The 21588-nt window shown below is 39.6% G+C and overlaps 1 protein-coding gene across 1 annotated transcript; it reads left to right on the top strand.

Annotated features, from left to right (window-relative positions):
• The first annotated feature begins 14750 nt into the window (after positions 1-14750).
• On the top strand, positions 14751-17688 carry LOC118405401. Its single transcript, XM_035804899.1, has 7 exons — positions 14751-15189; positions 15515-15598; positions 15887-16080; positions 16256-16294; positions 16561-16632; positions 16799-16924; positions 17683-17688. Exons 1-7 carry the CDS (start codon positions 15090-15092, stop codon positions 17686-17688), a joined length of 621 nt encoding a protein of 206 aa, XP_035660792.1. The 5' UTR covers positions 14751-15089.
• Positions 17689-21588: the final 3900 nt, after the last annotated feature.

Raw genomic sequence — 21588 nt, 5'->3', positions numbered from 1 at the left:
CATTGCGCAATGCGGCATGGCAAGCCAAGATGGCGACAGTCTTGGACACCGAAGTGAGAAAACTGTTCAACTTCCGTGGTTTCCAGGCGTTCTCCTAAGTTTTGTGCCGTAAGTACCTGCGTAACTTTGTTCACCATGTTTTCGTGGTCATTTTAAGCTTCCTTTTATGGAGAATATGAGGTAAATATGTGAGAAAATGAGCGACTCTTCTTCAGCATTGCGTATACGATATCACATGTACGACTACGAGCATGCGCTCGGGTTCCTACAAAAGTTTAAAACCCGGACTGAAGCGAATGAAACCCGTGTAAATGACCGTCGTTAACTCAGAGACTAAAGAAAACATACTTTGCATAATCTTATTACACCCATGAAATATTCAAGAGGGTTTTATTTACCTCCATGAAAATGGAGATATTGTTTTTGGTGTGTGTGCCTGCGTGTCTCTGTGTGTATATTTGTGTGTGTGTGTGTCACAGTGTTTGTCGGGATTTTTGTCGTCAGCATAACTCAAGAAGCTCTTGATGGATTATGATGATATTTGGTATGTGGATAGGGATTGGGAAGATGGAGGTGAAGTCGATTTTGGGCCCCCGGTATATGACCTTGGTACTGCATGCAGCAGAACATCCATTTTTTGTATCTCTGACCTTGCCTAGCTGGGTTGGACAACTTTTCTAAGATTCACTTGTCCTATCGGGCAAGCACATGAAAATTTTCCTGCCTGAACCAATTTTTCACTTGCCAAAAATTCAAATGTCAATTTTTTATGCATTTTCACTTCTATATCATTGCCTCGAGTTTTCTATGTTGACTTTTGCTTTGTGTCATGACTGTAAAAAGTAACAAGTGTATCAAAATCGCACTCAATGGAAAAATCTTACTTATCCACTTGCCCATCAACACTTAAACTTGCCCTGGACAAAAGGGCCAAGGCTTGTCCAACCCTGCATGCTAATTGGTCTTGATTTTTTGGTAGTAGATAGCTTGTGATGTAACATCCACTACCATTAATACCGCCATCTTAATAAATGAATGAATAGATAAATGTGATTTATTTAAGGAGATCTACTAGTGCAGCTGTTGTCGTTGTTTCTTTATCCACTCGGTTAGTCGGCTACTGGTCACATGTGCTTTATTCTTTCTCTCTCTCTGTGCTTCCTTCTTGTGTGCTCATATCTCACTGCTTTTTTCCATTGGTTGGCAATCAGCACACATTAGGTGGTTCATCCTCTTCACTTCTCTTCATAATCATCAGATGCATTCTTCTTTCACATGTGTAAACATCATCCTAAACCCCGTGTCATTCAAATTGTTTTGTTTCTATGATATACTCTATCACTGGGCTTTTTGCAGTATCTCTGTTCCTTTTCTGCCTATTTATTCCAGAGCCCCTGCATATACTTCCAGATTTCCTGTTTTCATTATAAGCTTGCCTTCATCTCTTAGGCATACTACTTGGTATGTTTCTCTCTTTAAAGCCTCTCTCTCCTCTTCAAATTTGCTACACTCCCACAAGTAATGATCAATAGTTTCTGGTCTGTTACATTGCATGCACATATCTGTCTTACATTCTGGATTTGTTCATGCTGTTTACCCTTGTACTAGTATGTCCACTTGTCAGTTGTCAGTAATAATAAATTGTTTCCTTTTCTGGTGGACTTTTTTCCCTAGCCTCGGGTACCATCCAATTTCTACCGGGGCTCCTTACACTAGTTACCCTAATTTTTTTAGGGTAGCGAGTGTAAGGAGCCCCGGTAGAAATCTGATGGTACCCAGGCTATTGTTTCCCATCTTGCTTACTCCCACTTTTCTGATTGCACTGTGAGTTGTGCAGCTCTGGGCTGAGAGATATAACGTAAGGTTACCAGTTTACGTGCAGGACCAGTTTACGGTCACTTATTGGTGGATGCAGACTTCGAGGTCAATTGTAAAAAAGAAAATTCTCTTGAGTAGGAAAGAAGTACGTTTATATCATCTATGTGTCTTGCCTTATTTATCCTATAACTTTGCATCCAGCAAATCACGTCTGAAAAGTCTGACAACAATTTACATTTACGCTTGAGTGCGCACAACACTATTACAGATGACCCGGTTCTGATCGTAATTCTAGACGGCTATTTTCGTCCCCTCTTTAAAATCCAACAAACTCTTTATGAATTGAAACATCACCTCAAACCAAACCTGGAGTTCTTATCTCAAGAATGCATGGTGATTTTATGTATGTTGTCCAAGGAAACTCTTATAAACTGCATAAAAACAAGTGACTGTCCTTGCCGAGCGGGTAGTTTTCGAATGCCATGTTGCATCACGTGACTTGCCCGTTAAAGCTTGGTGCACTGGAGAGCGAGATATTGTCGCAAGGGGCGCTGTTGGGGCTAATTTATGTGGGGAGGGCACGGCGTGAGCAAGCCATATGTATACTGAACGCATTTCAAGGCCAGTTCCTATCTATATACAGGTGATAACAACATCCAAATGCGTTGCCATTATTATGAGTAGCATTGTGCAAGTTGTCGAACAGCATGGCGCTCTGAGTGGCGTTCTGTTGGGGCAAAGATGACTTACCGATAACGTTTAGCGGCGATGCAAAGTGACGGCATGGCCATATGTAAACAATTTATCCATTGTGTTATCTCAGTGAACTACGTGGGGGACTTTTAAGGGAAATGATTAGTTATATGTCCTTTAGAAAAATAACCTCATGGAGAAACACCCAACTGACCGTAAATTGGTCACCCTGGAAGAATTCTTGGCTGCAGACTTGTTTATTAAAGACGCTCGTACGGCGAGAAATCCTCAGAAGAAATATGATGCCACACAGAGCTTGACGCAGACCGACTTTGATGTCTTCCAATTAAGGACAGCTTTTCACTTCCCGACCTGCGCGCTTTCCATAAAACGGCATTATTAACAAATCAACCGTAAACTGGTAACCTTAGGTTATCTATTTTGCTGTCTCTATACAGAATTTGCTTTGATTTCTTTCCGTATGTCTTGTTTAGTCATGTGGTTTGGTCATGTGTTCATCCTCTATAGTTTCTCTTGCTGCCTCTTTTGCTAGACCATCTGCTTTTTAAGTTCATTCCCAGCAATCCCCATGTGGCTTGGTGTCCATATTACTTGTAAAATATTTCCATTCTCTGTTATTTCTTCATTTTCAACAGGGAAAGTGCTGAAAGTGCTTTACATACTTTTTGTGCCACATTTCACTATAGCGTGAAATTTATCATTGATTAGAACCATTGCATTGAATCAGATATAAATCAGTTTATATGCAAAATGACAAAAAATTTTTGCAGACATACATGTATGATAAATTTTGACAAAGTCTGTAGTTTCAATTGAAAGCTCTGAATGAAGCTATGTCACTATTGTTATTTTTCACTAGCCTTTGTGTGTGTGTCTGTTTGTGAACAAGAATGGCTGGATGGATTGGTTTTGTACTTGGTGTGTTGGTAGGGTGTGACAGACACTAGGGGTGCCAAAGTATTTATACAATCCTTACCAAAAACAATGTGGCCTAGCTACTCATGTAACAAAATGATAATGGTCACTTTAATAAGAGGAGAACAGGAACTTGACAACTACCCACCTTAGCATAATATAACTAGGATCCATCCAAGGCTTTTCGAGTTATGCTCTTCACAGACACACAGAAAACATGACCTTCTTGGCAAAGGTAATAACAAGCAATTGATTATCCTGGGACCTTTTTTAACAGAGGAAAATACAGGGGACTTGTATGTTGAATAGTAACATTAGTAGTACATCAGTATTATCCTCCCTGATTCCTTGTTTCATCATTTTACCTTTTTCAGTCCTTCCCAGCTGTGGCCAAGTTGCTTCTTCAACACCTTTTGTCTGATGATTTCACCCTCCTTCTGCTTTCTACTAGTAATTACAAATAACTATCTTCAATATGTATGCTCTGGGTACTCTTATTTTAACAGGAGAAACTTGTTAACTCACACTGTGTTGAAAATAATTGTTTCACATTTTCTATTGTGATTATTGCTAGATACATCAAAAGGTTATACCTCCTTTATTAATTCAAGTTTTAAATCTAGAAGATGTGGTCCATAACCTGTTGTTGTTACTGTTGAATCAGATTTACTCCAGCCCAGTCTCCGACGTGGAAACAGGGAGGTCCTGATATCTGCCTGCAGCATCACTGAACCATACTGCACCAATGAGCTGACAGCTAACTAACAGGAAGAGTGCAGAAACAGTGAGTAGGTGTGACTCAATTGTATAAAATATACACTATCAGGTTGATGAATCAGAATATGAGACTGGTTCATTTCCTTGTGACTCTACCTGCATCCAGAACCAGCTGGAGGATTTGGAAGGCAACCTGAGCCCTGGTATTATTGCTGTACTAGCTGTGGACTGTCAATCAAAACGTGTGGTTGACTGCTCCTCAGCCGACTGATGATGTTTCCAATGCTGTTCCAGGTTCTGAACTGATATGTATGGTGTTGTATTCTTATTACACATGTGTGTGTGTCATGAAGAGAGTATTTTAGGGTCCTTTAAAGCAGTTAAATGACATAAGTATGAAATCCCAAATGCACTTGACTTTAAGAAAAGAGTGATTTCTGAGAAAGGTACATTTCAGGTGAGATGAAGTGTTGATGGTCAGTTGATGAATCATGATAGAATTAGAATGGTCTTGATGAACAGTTTTATCTCTGATTCAGTGTTTTGACCACTGTCATTATATATGAGCTGCTTTTTAAGATGTGTTTCTATCATTCATATGTTCTTATCATAAGGGTTTACATTTCACTTATACATGTACAGAACACAAATAAGTTACATGCACTCTTGGACCTTGATTGCCTTGGATATGATGTTTATTGAAAGTTGTTTTTATTGAAAAGGGCTTAATCCCCTTCTTTTTTCCTTCAACGATCTGTCAATGTTTCTGACTTTATTGGACTATTTGAAATAGATGTCTGTGTGTGTCGTGTGGTGTGTAATGTGTGTGAGAGAGTATTTGGATAGATGTCAGCAACAATGACACTTATGACAGGTCTGCTTGTGTGCAAAGAGAGATCAGCACCAAGGACAGGCCTGTTCCCTGTATGTGAATGTGGATCAGCACCAAGGACAGGCCTGTTCCCTTGTAAACAGATTGAGACTCCATCATTCCTCTAATATCAATGATGACATTGTGTAAATTGTTGGTAACTGTTTCACTGCTACAGATTATTACTGTTAGTATTACTTGTTTGGTGAATTTGATGGTTCTGTGTTTTAATGGGTGTTCTGTTAACAGGAGATGCATATCAACTTTAACCTTGATTACCTTGGATATGCTGTTTACTGTGATGGTTTATTGCCAAAAGTGTCAGACTCCTTTAATTTTAATGTTCTGTCAATCTGCACATTGTTTGGCTTTGTTGAACTTTGAACTGATTTGAAATGGATGTTAGAACTGTGGCAGCTTCAGATGCAGCATTATTTGTTTGGTGAATTTGACGGTTTATTGTTTTAATGAATGGTTATATGGATTGCTTTGATGTGATATCTAGCTACATCTTGTGTAAAATGTATTTTTATGTGATGGTTGTTTTGTCATATTTCTATGCTCACTTTTGTCTGTGCTCTTCTTTTGTCCCCATCCTGAAGCAGGTTTTAGAACTTAAACAAATGTTGGAAGAACATGATATGGTTGTATTTTGTCTGCATGATAACATGCATGTTTTGTGAATGTCGTTAAAGGGGTATTTCATTTACTCCTAGGTTATGGGAAGATGATACTGTATACCTGTCCCTGTTCCTGTGTGCTGTGGGACCTGTCGGCTATCCTGTGTACCTGTCCATATTCCAGGAGGACCTGTCCATGTTCCTGTGCTAACGTTACCTGCCAGCAATCCTGTGTACCTGACTGTATTCCAGGAGGATCTGTCAGCTGTTTACAGAGAAGAGAACCTCGGACTTGACTGTGAGTTGGCTTCTACTTTTAGAACTCTTTCAGAAATTGGGGTCTGCATGCTGCAAGGCATAATCTGCTGTTGAATTTTCCTCAGTTCGAATTAATGTGAAATGTAATCCGTACATTATGCACTTTAACGTTTAGCCAGCCTCAAAGAATCGTAATACATGGCCGTTGGTTTCTGCGCCCCACCTTTTAAATTTAAGCTCATTAAGTTGACAACGCTCTGATTTAACGTGAAACATCCAGCCTTCAGGAATAAAGTGTAATATGTGGCCACTGTCTCTGGAATTTAGTGCAAACAAAGCCTGTTTGGAACCTCCCATGCAGACCCTTAGAAATGACAATGAAAGTGCTGGGAAAGGGCATGTCTGCAATGTTCTGAATTTCTAGTTCTTAACAATTACATTGTGAAAACTCAAGCCCTCCCACCTATTTGTTGTCATTTCTGAAAGAGTTCCAATTTCTTATACTAATATCTAGATTAAGGTTGTGACTTATATTTTATTGCAGATATGGTGGAGAACACAGTACATTTTCCTATTGAAGAGAGCACTTGTACGATTGTCTGTTGTATCATTCTGTAAGGCAATGGGGCGTAGTTTTAAACTCATTTGCAATCAAACTGTTTTCCCCGATAAACTCTTCATTATCCTTCACATTCACCCTTTTTGAAGCCGTTTCTAAAATGAACAAAATGAATCATTCCTGTGACAGAAAGAAAGTGTACATGGGGAAGCAGTCGTTAAAGCAACAAACTGTCTTTAGACAAACAAGGCAATTGTTTTTGTGAAGCCAAAAAGGAAGAATAAAATGGAACCAACTGATCATGAATTAAGCTGTAGTATGCTTGTGTGTAGATGCATGGAAAAGCATTTTACTTTCTTCTAACAATTACTGGTACTTATCAATTTGTACTAAAAACATTTTACTGCGACTTGTCATACATTATATAGAAAGCCACAGAATTACTATAAATTGAGATGGTACTATAAATTGAGGTGGTACTATAAAATTGCGGAACACAAGTTGCAGTGATTCAGTAACAACAGACACAAAATTGTCTATCCAACATTTTATTTAGTTTCAAAAGAACATAAAGTTGTTACTAGTGATACTGATCAACTGGAAACGATATTGAATAATGACAAAAGATCATTGAAAAAATTCCCATTTGCCTTCAGTAAATTCAAAATTTAATCTACTGTATTTTGCTGTGTGTTTCTCCTTCAACATGCTTCTGTAATTCAAGAAATTCAAGTGCAACCCTTCTTTAAATGATTTAAATAAATTCATAGGATGATTTATTGTTGACATCTTCTCTTTCTCTTGTTTCTCCTGGATAGTAGCTGAAACACAATCAAGATTATTCAAACAATCTGAACATATGAGTGAGACACAGACTATTTCTGTCTAGAATTAATTCAGTGATGAAGTGGATTTCAGGGAAAATACTTTGGTCACATAATGTTTGTTGGAAATGTGTGCCATTGCTTTACTGAAAATGAAAAAGACAATGTTGTGCTTTCTTTCTGTAGAGTGAAATGTACTACAGGTAAGCTGTGTGTGATGTTGGAAAGAGAGGAATTGGGTGTAAGAAATCGGCCAAACAAAAATAGATAATTCTGTAATTTCTTTAAGGATTATATACTCTCAAGTTTCTTTCTAGTACTTAAAACATAGTCAGAGATAGATTAAGAGATAAAAGGTACATAAGACAGACAGCTGCAGTGGGATTGGTTTTTCTAGGCAATTGGAACAACTTAGTTGAAATAGTTTGATAGGTAGATAGTCAATTCTAAGTAGTTTAGGTAGATAAATTAACTCTACAGTATAGACCAAGTATTGTGGTTTAACATGAAGGCAGTTGTAAAATAGAACAGAGAATAATTTGTAAGTCTAGGGAAAGAACTTTTGAGTGAATAATCTCTGAGGAAATGACAGGTTTAGTTTTGTTTGGCCAATTTCTTTAAGTCATGTTGATATCAGACTTTGTTATCAGTGTTTATGTAGCTGTGACAATCCCAACCATCTGTTGCAAAATTTAGGGCTTGTCTCGTGTTGATCTAGTAGAGTTTGACAGTGATGTTTTATGCTGACAGACTTTCTTTGATGAGCTTGAGACTAGGCCTGGATTTTGGTGCAGGAGGTTTGAATTTCTGCAAGTACGCAAACAGTGCTGACAAAGTTTGAAGAGAGTTTCCATCACTGCATGGAAACACAATTCCTCTCTTTCTGTATGTGCAATTTTTACTTCTTCCTGGGTTTAGCCTGGAGGAGGAACTTCTGTCCCAGGGTTCTAACTTACACATGCCTCAACTCTGTGTAATAGACTTGTTGACGAACAGCTCTGTCCGTCATCAGGCCTACTACGCTTAAGGAGAGGGGCTATGTGGATTTTTTTACCCTGGCCCAGAGGTTTTCTTCTCCAGGCTTCGACGCTAGGTTTGGTTGCTTGTTGTCAGTATTCCTGGGAGATAGTACACATAACATACACGTTCTCAAAATAGTAAGGGGGTGGTTGGTTTGTGTGTGTATATATAAGCTAAGTTAATTGTTTATTTTATTTACTAAGTAATTTTTTTTGTATTTTTAATTCTAAGTTATTTACCTGATCAGTCATTGCCAAGGTATGCTGGTGTTTCGAAGCACCGGGTCTTCAGCTTAGCAAAGACCTCCCCTGGGGAGCACACTGTATGCATTGCTGACAGGAGTAAAATTATTCTATGTGTTTGGACAACTAATTACAATGTAGTGGTCTGATGTACAAGTCAATGTGAAAATTTAAGTGTAGAGGTCCTAAGTATGATAAAGTGACTGCATGAAGGTGTGACGTACCGTGTAAAATTTTGACTAAGTGTTTGAGGTTGCTAACTGGATAGTCTTCTGTGTCAAATTTATTCTAAGTGTTTGGTGGAGTGCCTCCAATGTAGGGAATCAAGTGAAAAAGGTTATGTTGCTAACTGGATGGTCTTCTGTGTCAAAATTATTCTAAGTGTTTGGAGAAGTGGTTCCGATGTAGAGAATTAAGTGAAGGGTTGTAAGTATGGTAAAGTGTGTGCATGACAATTACCTTGGGGAAGTTACTCAAATGTGAGTGTACCATTGCAAACTGAGTGATCTTCTGTGTCAAAATGTGGAATGAGTTTACAGTGATGTAGGAAGGCTAAGTGAAGGCATGTAAGTGAACGGGGTGTATTTGAAAGCGTGTGCGGTGTTGTCTTAACAAAGAAGCCATACTCACAGCTCTGCTTCTTCCCTCCACCAGTCTCCAGCTGATGTCTGGAACACAGAGAAACAAATGTCAGTGTGTTGTAAGTCTAGTAAGGTCTACATTATTTAGTCATCCTATATGACTTAAAAAAGTTTGGGCCTTCAGCTGATTCTTAGCATAACTTTCTATTCAAAACAATCAGACAAAAAAAACTGATGCACAAATGTCTGATACATAATTAACTCATTGTGTCCTAACTCAAGTTCTGCTTGCCATGTTAATGATACAACTTTGAAAATCAAAATAGCTGAATGTCCTTTTTACACTTTGTTAACACACAACTATAGTACTACACTCATATTTCACATGAAATCAAGGACAACAAAATGATGGAGGAACAGCCAAACTTACCTGTAGAAACTGTTTTGCAGTGACCGCATTCCACCTAGTCATGACAGCAGTCCCAGCCCATCTAGACCCTATGGGACAAACACAAAAGTACCATCAGTTTGAGGCATGGAAATAACCAACATTACAGCAAAGTCACAAGCAACCAGACCTTTGATAGAGATAAAACTTTGCATGTCACCTCAGGCTGTTATTTTGCCTGACTTTCTTAAGTTGATTGTCTATGTTGATAAGTGCTCATGCATTGTTTGTGTAAAATCAGAAGATTTCTAAAAGCTTGCCTTTTGGCTAGTCACAAAATAGATATAAAATATTCATGTTTCTGGTTGATTGGTATTTCTTTACAAAGTGTGAGACCTGGTAGGAGTAATTAATTTGTAGTTGTACAAATACTGTAAAGCATAATGTCTCACCTGTGGATGTAGACCGCAAAGAATGTCTGTTGACTTGCTCTTCTGTCTTCATATCACCTGGTCTGGTCCAGTCCAGTCTTGCCAGGTTCAGACAGGAGTCCTCACTACTGCATCAGTCAGCAGCCACCTAACTATGATAGACATTACAAGTTAACCATTTGTCTCAAATAACACCAGGAAACTAGAAGGTAAAAATGCAGAATTCAGATTTTTCTCACCTGATGTTCCTCTTCAGTCTTGGTCCAATGTAGTCTTGTCCGCTTTAGACAGGAGTCTTCACTACTGCATCAGTCAGCAGACACCTAACTATACAGAGATTAAAAGTTACACGTGTTGTCTCAAATGATACCAAGAAACTGGTATGTAAAATGCAGAGCACAAATTTTTCTCACCTAGCCTGATGCTCCTGTCTCTGATCACCCGGTGCTTCTGTCATCACAAGTCTCATCTTATCACCTGCACAGCTGGCTGACTCTCAGGACACAGGTAACTGGATGGCATGAAAAGAAGAATTAAGTTGCAGGGTGTTATCAGCCCTGTCAAACATTGTAGAAACAACACAGACAATAATAAGAAAGAACAATCAATGGCAGTTTGGAGGAATCAAGTGTAGTTTTACTACACGTTGTCTGGTATCAGCCTAATACACTTGTCCTCCTGTTCCACGGTGCACAGAGCAGCAAAAATGTGGGTACAGATTGATGACAGATTTCGACAAAGTGTTCGGCACCACCAACCACCACAAGCCATCAGCAAAGACGACACATTGTTAGACTAGCAAACCCTCACTACTGGCTAAGCAAATGGTCCAATGACACACAAAGAAGTATTTCAATTTCACAGATGTGTTCTCTTAAACTGTATACGTATTAATGGTCAATCTTATATCCCTTGCGAGTGGTTGACAAGAAGAGTCGGCAGATTTTCCTTGGGTCAGTTTGGTAACTGGAAACACATTTTTGGGGGTCTTAATATCAATTCACAACAGGTGATGCAAGAGAAGCAAGAGAAATGGAGAGCAAAATTCCAACTTAAAAAGATAACTAGAAGGGCAACATTTTTCCAAAAATGCAGGACTTTCTTCCTGCAAATAACAAAGGAATGAAACATACATATTTCTTTGAATTAACCTTTTGCCAAGCTGCTCGATCTGTAATGTGATTTACCACAAAAATGTGAAGTTTTTTGCAGTAAATGTCAAAAACTTAGATCGTAAGCATTACCCACATCCCAATGTATTCACATTCCTAAAGCTACATATATTTACTCCAACAGGAAATCCCTACCATTGAACACATGAGAAAAAAAATGTATCTGCATGTGTGAAATAAAGGGAGGCCTGGGGGAGACATCAAATAGAAATGTGTACACGGCACTCTCCAACTATTTACATTGAAACTACAGCAAGGTTTGTAAAGGATGACACACACACACACACACAAAACACGAACGTACAAGGTGCCAGAGTACAAGAGACCCTATGTCATCTCAGAAGTACCAAGCTGTGGACAGTACCTTGAGATCTTGTGTGGCTAAGAAATAGACGTAAAGCACTTTAGGGCTACCGCCACAACAACAAAAGGTATTTACAGTACTTCATGTATTATGTCCAGAGCTAATTGAAGACGAATATCACTTTATGGTTGTATGTCCCAAATATTCTGATATACGAAATTCTATGTACACAAGGCTGTCATCTTATACACAAGGCTTTACCTCAATGGACCTGAAGTGCAAATTCAAATACATCATGACATGTGACAATCCCTGCATGGCAGATATAGGAAAATATATCAAAGAAGGTTTAGACATTAGAAATTCCTCCAATGATTGTAAAAGCCTCCAATGACTGTAAGAAACTTCTGTATTAGTTAGATAAGCGCTAAGTTATAGAACTGTAGTTATGTAGATGCCATACTTTGTACCCCGTACAATTGTTGTGCAATAAAACTATCCTAAAACTATCCTATTCCTGTCAAAGCTAAACCACAGAATGTAAGCTTAAACCAAAGACGTTATATAGCCTTGCTTAATTAAAAAAAAAAATCTTTTAGATACCATCCAAATATCTCAGCCCTTGAAGCTTTGCAGCTCTGCATTGTTTACAATAGCTTTTGCGGGGAACACAGGAAGGCTTTGATAGACAGCAACACCATTCTCATTGGTCGCCGTTCAGGTGCCGCACATTCCAACAGGTGGTCGCCCAATCAGGCTTATCACGTCGGCGGAGATTTCAAACAAAACAAATATCTTTATAACAGTACTAGTTTTTCTGTACCGCATTTTTATTTCTTTTCAAGAGCCAATGCAACTCGACACGGGGGAAATACCCCCCCCCCAAAAAAAGTACTCAATGACACGACATTCAAGAAAAAATACATACAAAAATGTAAAGTACGAACCGACATTAACCTAGGAGACGAGTCCGTAGAAACACACAATTTTACACAGAATAGTCATAATTTGTAGTTACAGTTTTACTGGAATGACACTACAAGAGATAGTTGGTTATCTTACCTTAAAGAACGAGTCTTCACAACACCGCCGTGGTTTCGACATGACAGTCACCATTTTCGTTTCTTCTCCAAATTCACAAGGTCAGGAAATGTGAAGTTTCTCCCTCAAAAATCCAAAGGTTACCCTAAATCCACCGCAGAAACATCCCGGAGAACCGTTGCACAAGTTACGAGAGATATTTTTGCGACCAAAACGGTAAAAGTCGGGTAAAACCCCAAAATTTGCCCCCGAAAAATCACATAACAACATGCTCCGCACGAGGTTGAATGCCACAGGTGTTCAAAATAGCCCTGATTCAATTAACTTCCTCGTCCAATCAAGATTGACAATCACTCCACAGAACTGCTCACAAATATTCGTGCTCACAGTATGCTTATTATATGCCAAAAACAAAGCCCATTTCGACACATCTTTGCCACAAAAAGTGTCCGTATCCACCTTCACCAAAACGTAGAAATGTGAAATAGAACCATAAGACGCAAATATTTGGAGGTAGCCACTCTTCATTAGTCGTGGCGCTAATTGCCATTCTCTCATTGGTCGAACTGATAATTGTGACGGACAGTCGGGATAACGGGAGCCTGACTGAATCAAGTTTGCAAATCATTCTACCATGCGGACCAAATTTACTTTATGTACCAAAAAGTTTAGACATTTGATATAGGCCGATCATGTACATGTGTTCACGAAAGCTTTGTCAGCGGCTGACGGCAAAAAAGTGCCTCTTGTGTATAGTGAAAAAGTGCAGTTATAGATGTCATAAACATCGACTAACCTGTCAGATTTTGGGGCTTTTTGCTTGGTTACAGAATGTGCTATTGCAATATAAATTAGAACATCTCCAGACAATATTGTTTAATGGATTTGCGACAATAAAAGTTGCGTATTTATACGCCATATCAAATAATGAATATTGCAGTGTGAGGCCATAAAAGTTACTTGTTGTGGTTTTGAATTTACTTTTATCATTATGTCAAACATACATGTAACGTTATGCATATGCATATGTCATTTTTCTTCCCTGTTCTTCTTGATTGATTAAACCAGGGCACAGGACACAAAATATCGTCTCTTGACCTTTTTTGACCCTTTCTTTTTTCTTCCCCACCTTTGACGTCACAGCCTATACATCCATTAGTACTCTCGCCAAAAATAGACGTTATTACGTCATGGATATGGCGAGCATGTGAGCTTGTCTTTGCGTCGCCATGGAAACGGACCCACCGTGCAATGTATGAACCAATGACGTAGCGGTATGGCGCCATTACCATGGCAATGGTATTCAAGCTCCAATTTGCCTGCCTCAAAATAGCTTTAGTAAGGTTTATTTCTAAATAGTGAAAATAATGGGATAATGATAGGGTCACCCCATAAGGTGCCTTGTGAGGGGCGGGGGTCTGGTGGTTTGCTTCCAGCCCGGAAAGACCAAAAAAAGGCCTATTAAATGTCACATGTGCCGCCTTTTTTGTACTAGAATTTTCAGGAAGGCTGTGACAGAGCCGGCCGTTGACAAAGATCTACTATATGCATTTCTTTTCATTACACGACTGACGTACGACCAAGGGGGTTATGGCGATCTGGCCTAGCCTGTGTGTGAATGAAGTTTAATGTATTTACTGCCAAGTCAAACGCATTGGAAGACGAAACAAACTAGTAGTACTGTTCCATCTACGATCCCTAATTTCTCCGCGTTTACGGAAAAAAGAAAATAATTCTCCTTCTAACATCACAAAACCCACACATCACAGAAATGCTGAGATCCTTCGTCTTCCACTGTCTCAGGAAAAGAGTCCGCCATAACCCCGCCCGCAATAGTAATTTGCAGTAATTATCTTACAACCTCCTTGGTACGACAGATCTACAACGTTAACTGTCTCCAGAACTATTTTTTTTTAAATTCTCACTACATAGCCAGCATACTTATAGTCTGGTAGAGGCTAGCAGCTGATGGTTGAATTGATACTGAAAGGCTATGTATTTCTAGGTCGGAGCAATAGATCATGTCTTTTCGTCCACAGCCTATCATTCTTCGATGTCCTAAAACTGTCCAGAAGTTATTATTTAGCTAAAGAACACTTTGTCACAGTAGGTCACTGGCAAGAATCGGGGTTCGCATTCTTGGCATAGTGTTGGTTTGTTCCTTAGCGATTAGAAATCCCTAGTTGATCTCAGAGTCCCCATAGCACTATACGTTTGCATTACAATCAATGAATTAAATTGATATATATTCGAAATCGAACTGTGTCGAGATGCCCTGCTTACAACTTTCCATTCTTTCACGTTTGACGAGGACTTGACTAAGTGTATGAACTTTTGTTGGCACTTCTTGACAACTGTAATTAACGCCTTTGTCTGTATATGCTTTGTATTGTAATGAGCATGACGTAGATTCCATCAGGCGAAACCCTTGGACGGATCCATTTTTCTAGGAGTGGCCACTAGGGACAAAACACACAGGGAAAGCGGATCATCATTTGGACGTAAACCCCTCAAATCTTCACGCTAAGCTTTCCTACAGGAGTATATTCATCACGTTATATTAGCTTGCCATTTTCTCGGTTTAAACGAGACTCCAACGCTATATCTTTCCGCGATGCTACTGTGCCGGAACTCGGTAACAACGTTCTTGGTCCAGTTGGCGCTGTTTCCAACGTTCGGTGGCTGCAGTACTGAGGGACAAGAACTGAACATGGGTACGTCATGTCTGATTTTCAACAGTAGTCTGCTGTTGTCTCAATTTTTCATGTTCTAATGTTGATTTATAACCATGTATATGAAAGAAACGACGATATCTGGAACATTATCTATATGATGTTTATAAATTGTTTTCTCTTCCTACAACAACCCCCGCCCGCCAGATGATGATGAACAATGGCTACACCAGCTGTGTATCTTCATTTTGGCGAAGTTTGTTTTAAAAAACTTGCCATGTAGTTTGCCATTCTATCTAGTTACATTGTACCTTATAAACTTATAAAGACTTAAGATTAAGTCGACTCATTTCGTTTGCACATGCAGCTTGGAACGACACAACAGAGCCCTGTATTTTGAGAGATGGACGGACGGCTCTTGACATTGCAGTACCAATTAATTCCGCTGCAGGTGAATGGTGCTAGTTGCTTTGACCTTGGTGCTGTCATACTATCCACTGCTAGACATCTACGTGATATGATGTCAAAAATACTGTCCTCTACAAAATTAATTGCATGTGAATTTCATTTAGACATTGTCACAATTATTACTCAATTCCAACATGTAATTTGAATATGATTACGTTCTCCTTCTTTGTCTTGAATTGCCCGATTTTGTTCCAACAAAAAGGACACTATCGGTCTTTACGAAGCTGTCAGGGAGCAAGCATAAAAGTATGGTATCGTTCTTTCCCACTAGGAACACCTGTAGGTTCGGTTTTCCTGACAGGTAGACTTGACACTGACGTCACTCTGCACGTGACGCACGATGACCAAGTAGACGTAAAGAGGAAATACCTGGCATTGAACGTGACGTCAGAGCACCGGGCCGTCCTGGTATTATCAGAAACGGGTGCAGAAGAAGTAAAAACAAACCAACTTAACAATACAATGGTCAGCAGAAATGTCATTTATACTTAATTGTCGTGCTCTGCATTTCCGCCATTGGAACTACGAATAGAACAGTTTGACAATTTGTGAAATAAAGATATCGAGATATTGTATTGAACGATAGAAATGAGCCACTTAAAGAAAGAAGAGTTTTACAGCATGTTTGTACCTTGTACAGGTGACCCTCAGATGTAAGGTGGAAAGTAGCGGCCAGACGGTAAGTGTTGTTAATCACGGATTGGTTCCTATAACTGCATCCATATACAAGAATACGCCGTGTGAGGTTGGTTCATTTCTTCCGCACAGAATGAGCTGCTTCAGACCGACTTCTCCTAAGCGCGTAGTCTCAACGTACCTGATTGATATCAATATTCTGATATTATCATTCAAATATGCTTACTTCGATTAGAGGTGATACTGGAGAGTTGCATATAATGTATATAAATGCACCTGTATTTGAAAAGTCTCGTTTCTTTCCCACAGGTGGACTATCCGATCTCCCTATCTGTTAAAGCCAAGCCCGCTCCGTTTTTCTCCGTTTCCAAGAAATCCGTGGTAAGTATACTGTTAATCAACCTACACCCAAAATATTTCCATTCACACCCGGCCAGGAACAGAAAAGGCCTTCTTTGCTCACCCGCTCTTTAAGAGTTAACATTGACTAGTGTGTGTACGGGCTGAAATCCTTGACGTTGTGCTATCCTCTATCATTCATTTACAGGGTTCCATCGGTAAATCTGCTCCGGTTAAGAGCAACGCCAATGTCTTGGCAAGAGGTAAGGCACCTGACGTCTGGACACCAAACACAGCCCCTTTCCTTGATCCAGTAACAAACGATATCCCGTCCGTCCGTCCATCTATCATCATTTCATCCTCCCATTCTTCCTCCATCCTACTGTCAAAATGTAGTATTTTCTCCTGAAATTTGCCACTCTCCCGAATATGCACAGACTCCTTGACGCCATCAATAATACTATATGTAGTCAAAACTACCGTACGGCATTCTTCCTGTGTAGCTTGTAAGTGGGTACACCCTGCCAAACATCCTGTTTAGTGGAACAGTTGTAGAAATCGGCTACAACACTCGAATACATTCTTCTCCAATGCAAGCTCAGACCCCCTACCTATTACATGTATATTTTGACCGAGTTCTAAAAGTTTTTCAACCCTGCGTAAAAACTGCGTGTGCCCACTAGTGGAGTTTGCGGTGATTTTTCCAGCGGAGATCTTCACGTTCCAAGACTTTTGATTTAAGTTTGGAAGTGGTCGGCCCCAAAGACCGGATTGATAAACAAACAATTCCCGATCCCTAGGCTTTGCTGTCCCCAGAGAGAGCTTACAGTGTGACATGGCCCGAGGCGCCAGCGTAGATCTCTTGTTTGTGAAGGCTTTGTTCCAGTCTTACCTCATCGCAGCGGCATTCTTTCGGCCACACCTGGCCCTTTATAGATCTGGACATGGTGGATTGTCACGGATAACAACAAGATTAGAGGCCATTGACACGAGAGAATATAGACTGAGACGATTCATCCACAATTTGTCTTCATTTCAAATCATTAACATATGAGATGTTCGTCTTTAATGACATTGTTATTGTTCTTCTAGCTCTGATCATTACTGAATAAATCCTTCACACAAGAGTGAAGACAAACTTTTGTAAAAGTTAAAAGAGTGTATGATGAGCATTTGAGTACAGTACAGTACTTCATACATACGTGGTTCTTATTTTACGCAAGGATTTCTAGTGGTAACCAGGGATAGATAGCGCAGGTAGTTTATGAGTAACCCTTACCCCAAGGGCATAAACGGAGACCACTACATTAAAATTAAGCCGCTCGTGACGCTGTTATAATCTACTATTGTTCTTTACCTCCGATGCATATAAGGTCTATCTCAAAATCTACGTTCAGATAGACAGCGATAACTATGAAACGTTTAGATCTTTTCAAATATTGTATTCCCTTGCTGGAAGCACCGTTCATGTGTCTGGCTTTTGCTTCGATTAGGTCATTCAAGTTCAAACGTAAGGTGGTGGGAACACATCTATTATTGAAGGAAAGGTGTATGTGTGTGTGTGTCGGGGTGTTAAAAGGTGGTCTTTGCGTCCACAGAAAAAGGGAATATCATCAATGTTTACGTTACAGAAATTAGGAAACAAAACGTAGAGACGTAAACAAGAGACTGTGAGGTGAAAACAAGCGACTTGTTAAATGCTGGGTGTGGTGGTTCAGTCTAACATTGGCGATCTCGTCACAATAGCCAATGATAGCCGTCTGACTTGCTCAGGGGGTGCGGCGATTCTGACTCATGAATTATTTACCGCAAACCGCTTTACCTGAACATCAGACATGTCTTAAAACTGTTGCTAGACGGTCACTTTTCGTAAAAAACAGATATCGGACTAAGATTTGGTCACCCAAGAATTCTACATAGTCGTGGGAACTTCTGTAAATGGTGTATTTAACATTCTTGTCATACTTGTTACTGAAGACGTCATTACTGAACTGGGTTTACAGTAAATAAGGCATGTGGTAATGGGCTCTAACTGAGGTCGGTGACCTCGCTCACAGGCTGCGCTACCAGTTCGTGCTAGGCTCCACCGGTTCAGGGTAGCCACAAGATTCGACAAACCCTACTATGATAGTAGTGTGACGCGTGAGAATTTCAGACCAACACCTTTCAATAGCTGTAGGGCGGTCTGGTTTGGGCTCCGCGATTGTGCACAGGTCGCTGCCCACCTGCACTGAGTCGGACACTCACTCACCTTTAATCCTCTTCCGGCCCCTGCCTGGGGATTTGATATAACCTAAAATGGACAGTTCTTGTACGGCGGTTGTTCTCGCGTTTGTGTTGATGTTCTTTGTGAGATCGCCCTTTCTTGGATCCCAAACGATCGTCCATGGACAGAGAGAAGTCACTCTGGCACCGACTTTGTTGCCGCCAGGTAAGTTTTCGCATGGCGCGGCGTCATGTTCTTTTCAAAATTGTTCTGGATTTAAGGACATCGATATCTTTTCCTGAGGACAATGCCATTTCAATTAGAATACAGAGAGGTAATTCCCTTTAACCCTCTTGGTCATTCCAGCGGAAAATGAAGGAATTTTGTGACCATTTTAATTTTATCAACACAATGTAGGCATGTTTAGGCTTACCAGACATTTCTATAACTTACAAGAAAATCTGATTTTTAAAGTCAAAAGGGTCGTGGGAAAAATTGAAACACCTTTGTTTAGTCATGCCGTGGGACGTGCCACTTTCTGGATTCTACATTGGCGTACGTTACTTCTTTAACAAGAAGTCCGGGAATGAAAGTTATAAACATTCACGTCCGATGTGGTTTTGATGTGGGGCACCCACCTTTGTGTCCAACAGTACCTTCGAAAGGACTGAAAAAAGCGTATTACGCTTCTACAAACTATTTCAGACGTGGAAGCTTTAACACAATAGTGGCTGTCGTCTGACAGAGGGACGAAACCGGTTCTGCACAATGGTGACGCCGCGCACGCACCATACGGCATACGTAAAGTGTTGTGTACACTATGCTTGTCTATGCTTGCCTCCTGTAAGGTTCGTCATTAGGTAGAATGTCTGTAGTTAAAATGTGAACAGCGCTCTTTCTTCATATCGTCAAGCATGAAAAAAAATTCACCAATTTCCACCTGCACAAGTTCCCGAAACTAGTTATTTACAGTAACTGTATAACTATCTCAAAATTATGTTGTTTTGTTGATGTCTTTTTACCAGCTATAGGCTTTCCACAAATTCTATTCTGCAGTATAATCATCTGAGAGTCCATAGCTTTGTTTGCCTGAACATTATCTTTGTCCAATGCCGCTGCAAATGTCAATGTTGAACATTTTAAAGCTCTTGGAATATTGGAAAATGGCGTTGAGTTGACTTAAAATGTGTAATATAGAGTAATAGAGGGCTCGGTAGTGCAGTTATTCTCATTTGGATACATAAAAAATAATTTTCTTAGACTTCAAGTTTGTTAGTCAGATAGGAAAGTTAAAAATCAAGTCTCTCTCTTATTGTTACCTGGCATTGTCAGACGCTTGTCTGTCCCTGCCCCTGCTGGCCACACCCCTTCCACTTTCATCTTCAAATATGTCCAATTATTCCAGACAATCAAGTTTTCACATCTCTGACCTTTACAAACTGAAGACTAATACTAATAACAGAAGACTTAATTGCAAAGAGGTTATCAGGTTTCCTCTTTTAGCATATTAACATCTCCCTGCATAAAATGATTACACATATCACAGTAAAGTTAATATAATTTTTCTTTTCCTCCTCTATTATTTACCAATACTTCTATTGAGTTAGTTAATGCTGTATTCAGAACAGTGTGGAAGGCATAGCAAGCAGATGCTGATCCTTAGCGGAACAAGGCAAGCAGTGATAGCAGACTTCACCCCCTCAGCCATGTTTTAACATTTTCTTAAACCTTAGGAGTAAAATTTAATGTTTCCTGATTTTTATGATAGCTGTTTTCTACAAGTTTAATAGGCATATGGTTGACACTCTCACCTGACAAATCCATGTATGTATGGAAACACACTTTTTTATGTGTTCATTGTAATGGATATCAAGTCAATCACTTTCACTTTGTTATGATGTTGTAGGAGCGTACAGCATCTGACCAAGTGTTGTTCAGGTAATCCTGGGTACATTAAAACACTATGTCACAATGCATCTAGTGTTCCTGACACAACAACAGAAGTTTAGAACCTGTGTTTTTTCTCCTGTAGAAAATCCAACATGTGAGTCTATCCAGACTCTATTTCAATCAATGCAACGGCAGTGTGCAAGAGATAGTCAGCAATTTGCAAATCAGGTCAGTGTTAATACAATATTGTTTAGGAAATGACGCCAGTCAACTTAAAACGAAAATAATGAAGACGATTATCATATTGAGAAATGTTGATCTGCATTTGGTAAAATATGGACAAAACATGTTTTTATAACTTGCATATAGTTAATCATCCAGATATTGTTGATGGTTTTGTCTAGTATTATCTAATATTGTTTGAAATACAGTTGATATCTTTGCTGACAACTTTTGAAATTATTCCAGCCTGGACAAGATGGTACTTTCAGTGTCACTGTGCCGCAACAAAGACCAAACCCAGGCCTTGAAATACAAGCCGTCTCGGTATGGAAGTATTTGTCTCTTACTTGGGTATGACTGTTTCAAGGTAGAGAACTGATCACCAACATGATTAGCTTTGCGATGATTTATCTGAGTCATTCACAAGCAATAGGTGGGGTGTAAATCTTATGGTTGTGATCACAATTCATATGAAGGTGTTTCTGTGTAATACAATCTTCTAAAATTAAAACACTACAACATATAGGACTGAGCTCATTTTAAACCACAATTATCCTTCTTAATATTATGCAGGTTGCAGTTTACTGGTATAAGTTCAACTCCTACCATGGACTTATTGCAGAGCTGGGATCACAGAACCTGGAGGCACGAGTGACATACACCCTGGGTGGGGAACCTAC

This window comes from Branchiostoma floridae, chromosome 18 (assembly GCF_000003815.2).
Source record: "Branchiostoma floridae strain S238N-H82 chromosome 18, Bfl_VNyyK, whole genome shotgun sequence".
Classification (NCBI taxonomy): Eukaryota; Metazoa; Chordata; class Leptocardii; order Amphioxiformes; family Branchiostomatidae; genus Branchiostoma; species Branchiostoma floridae.
The sequence above is the reverse complement of the archived record's forward strand: the minus strand, read 5'-3'. Positions and strand labels throughout refer to the sequence as shown.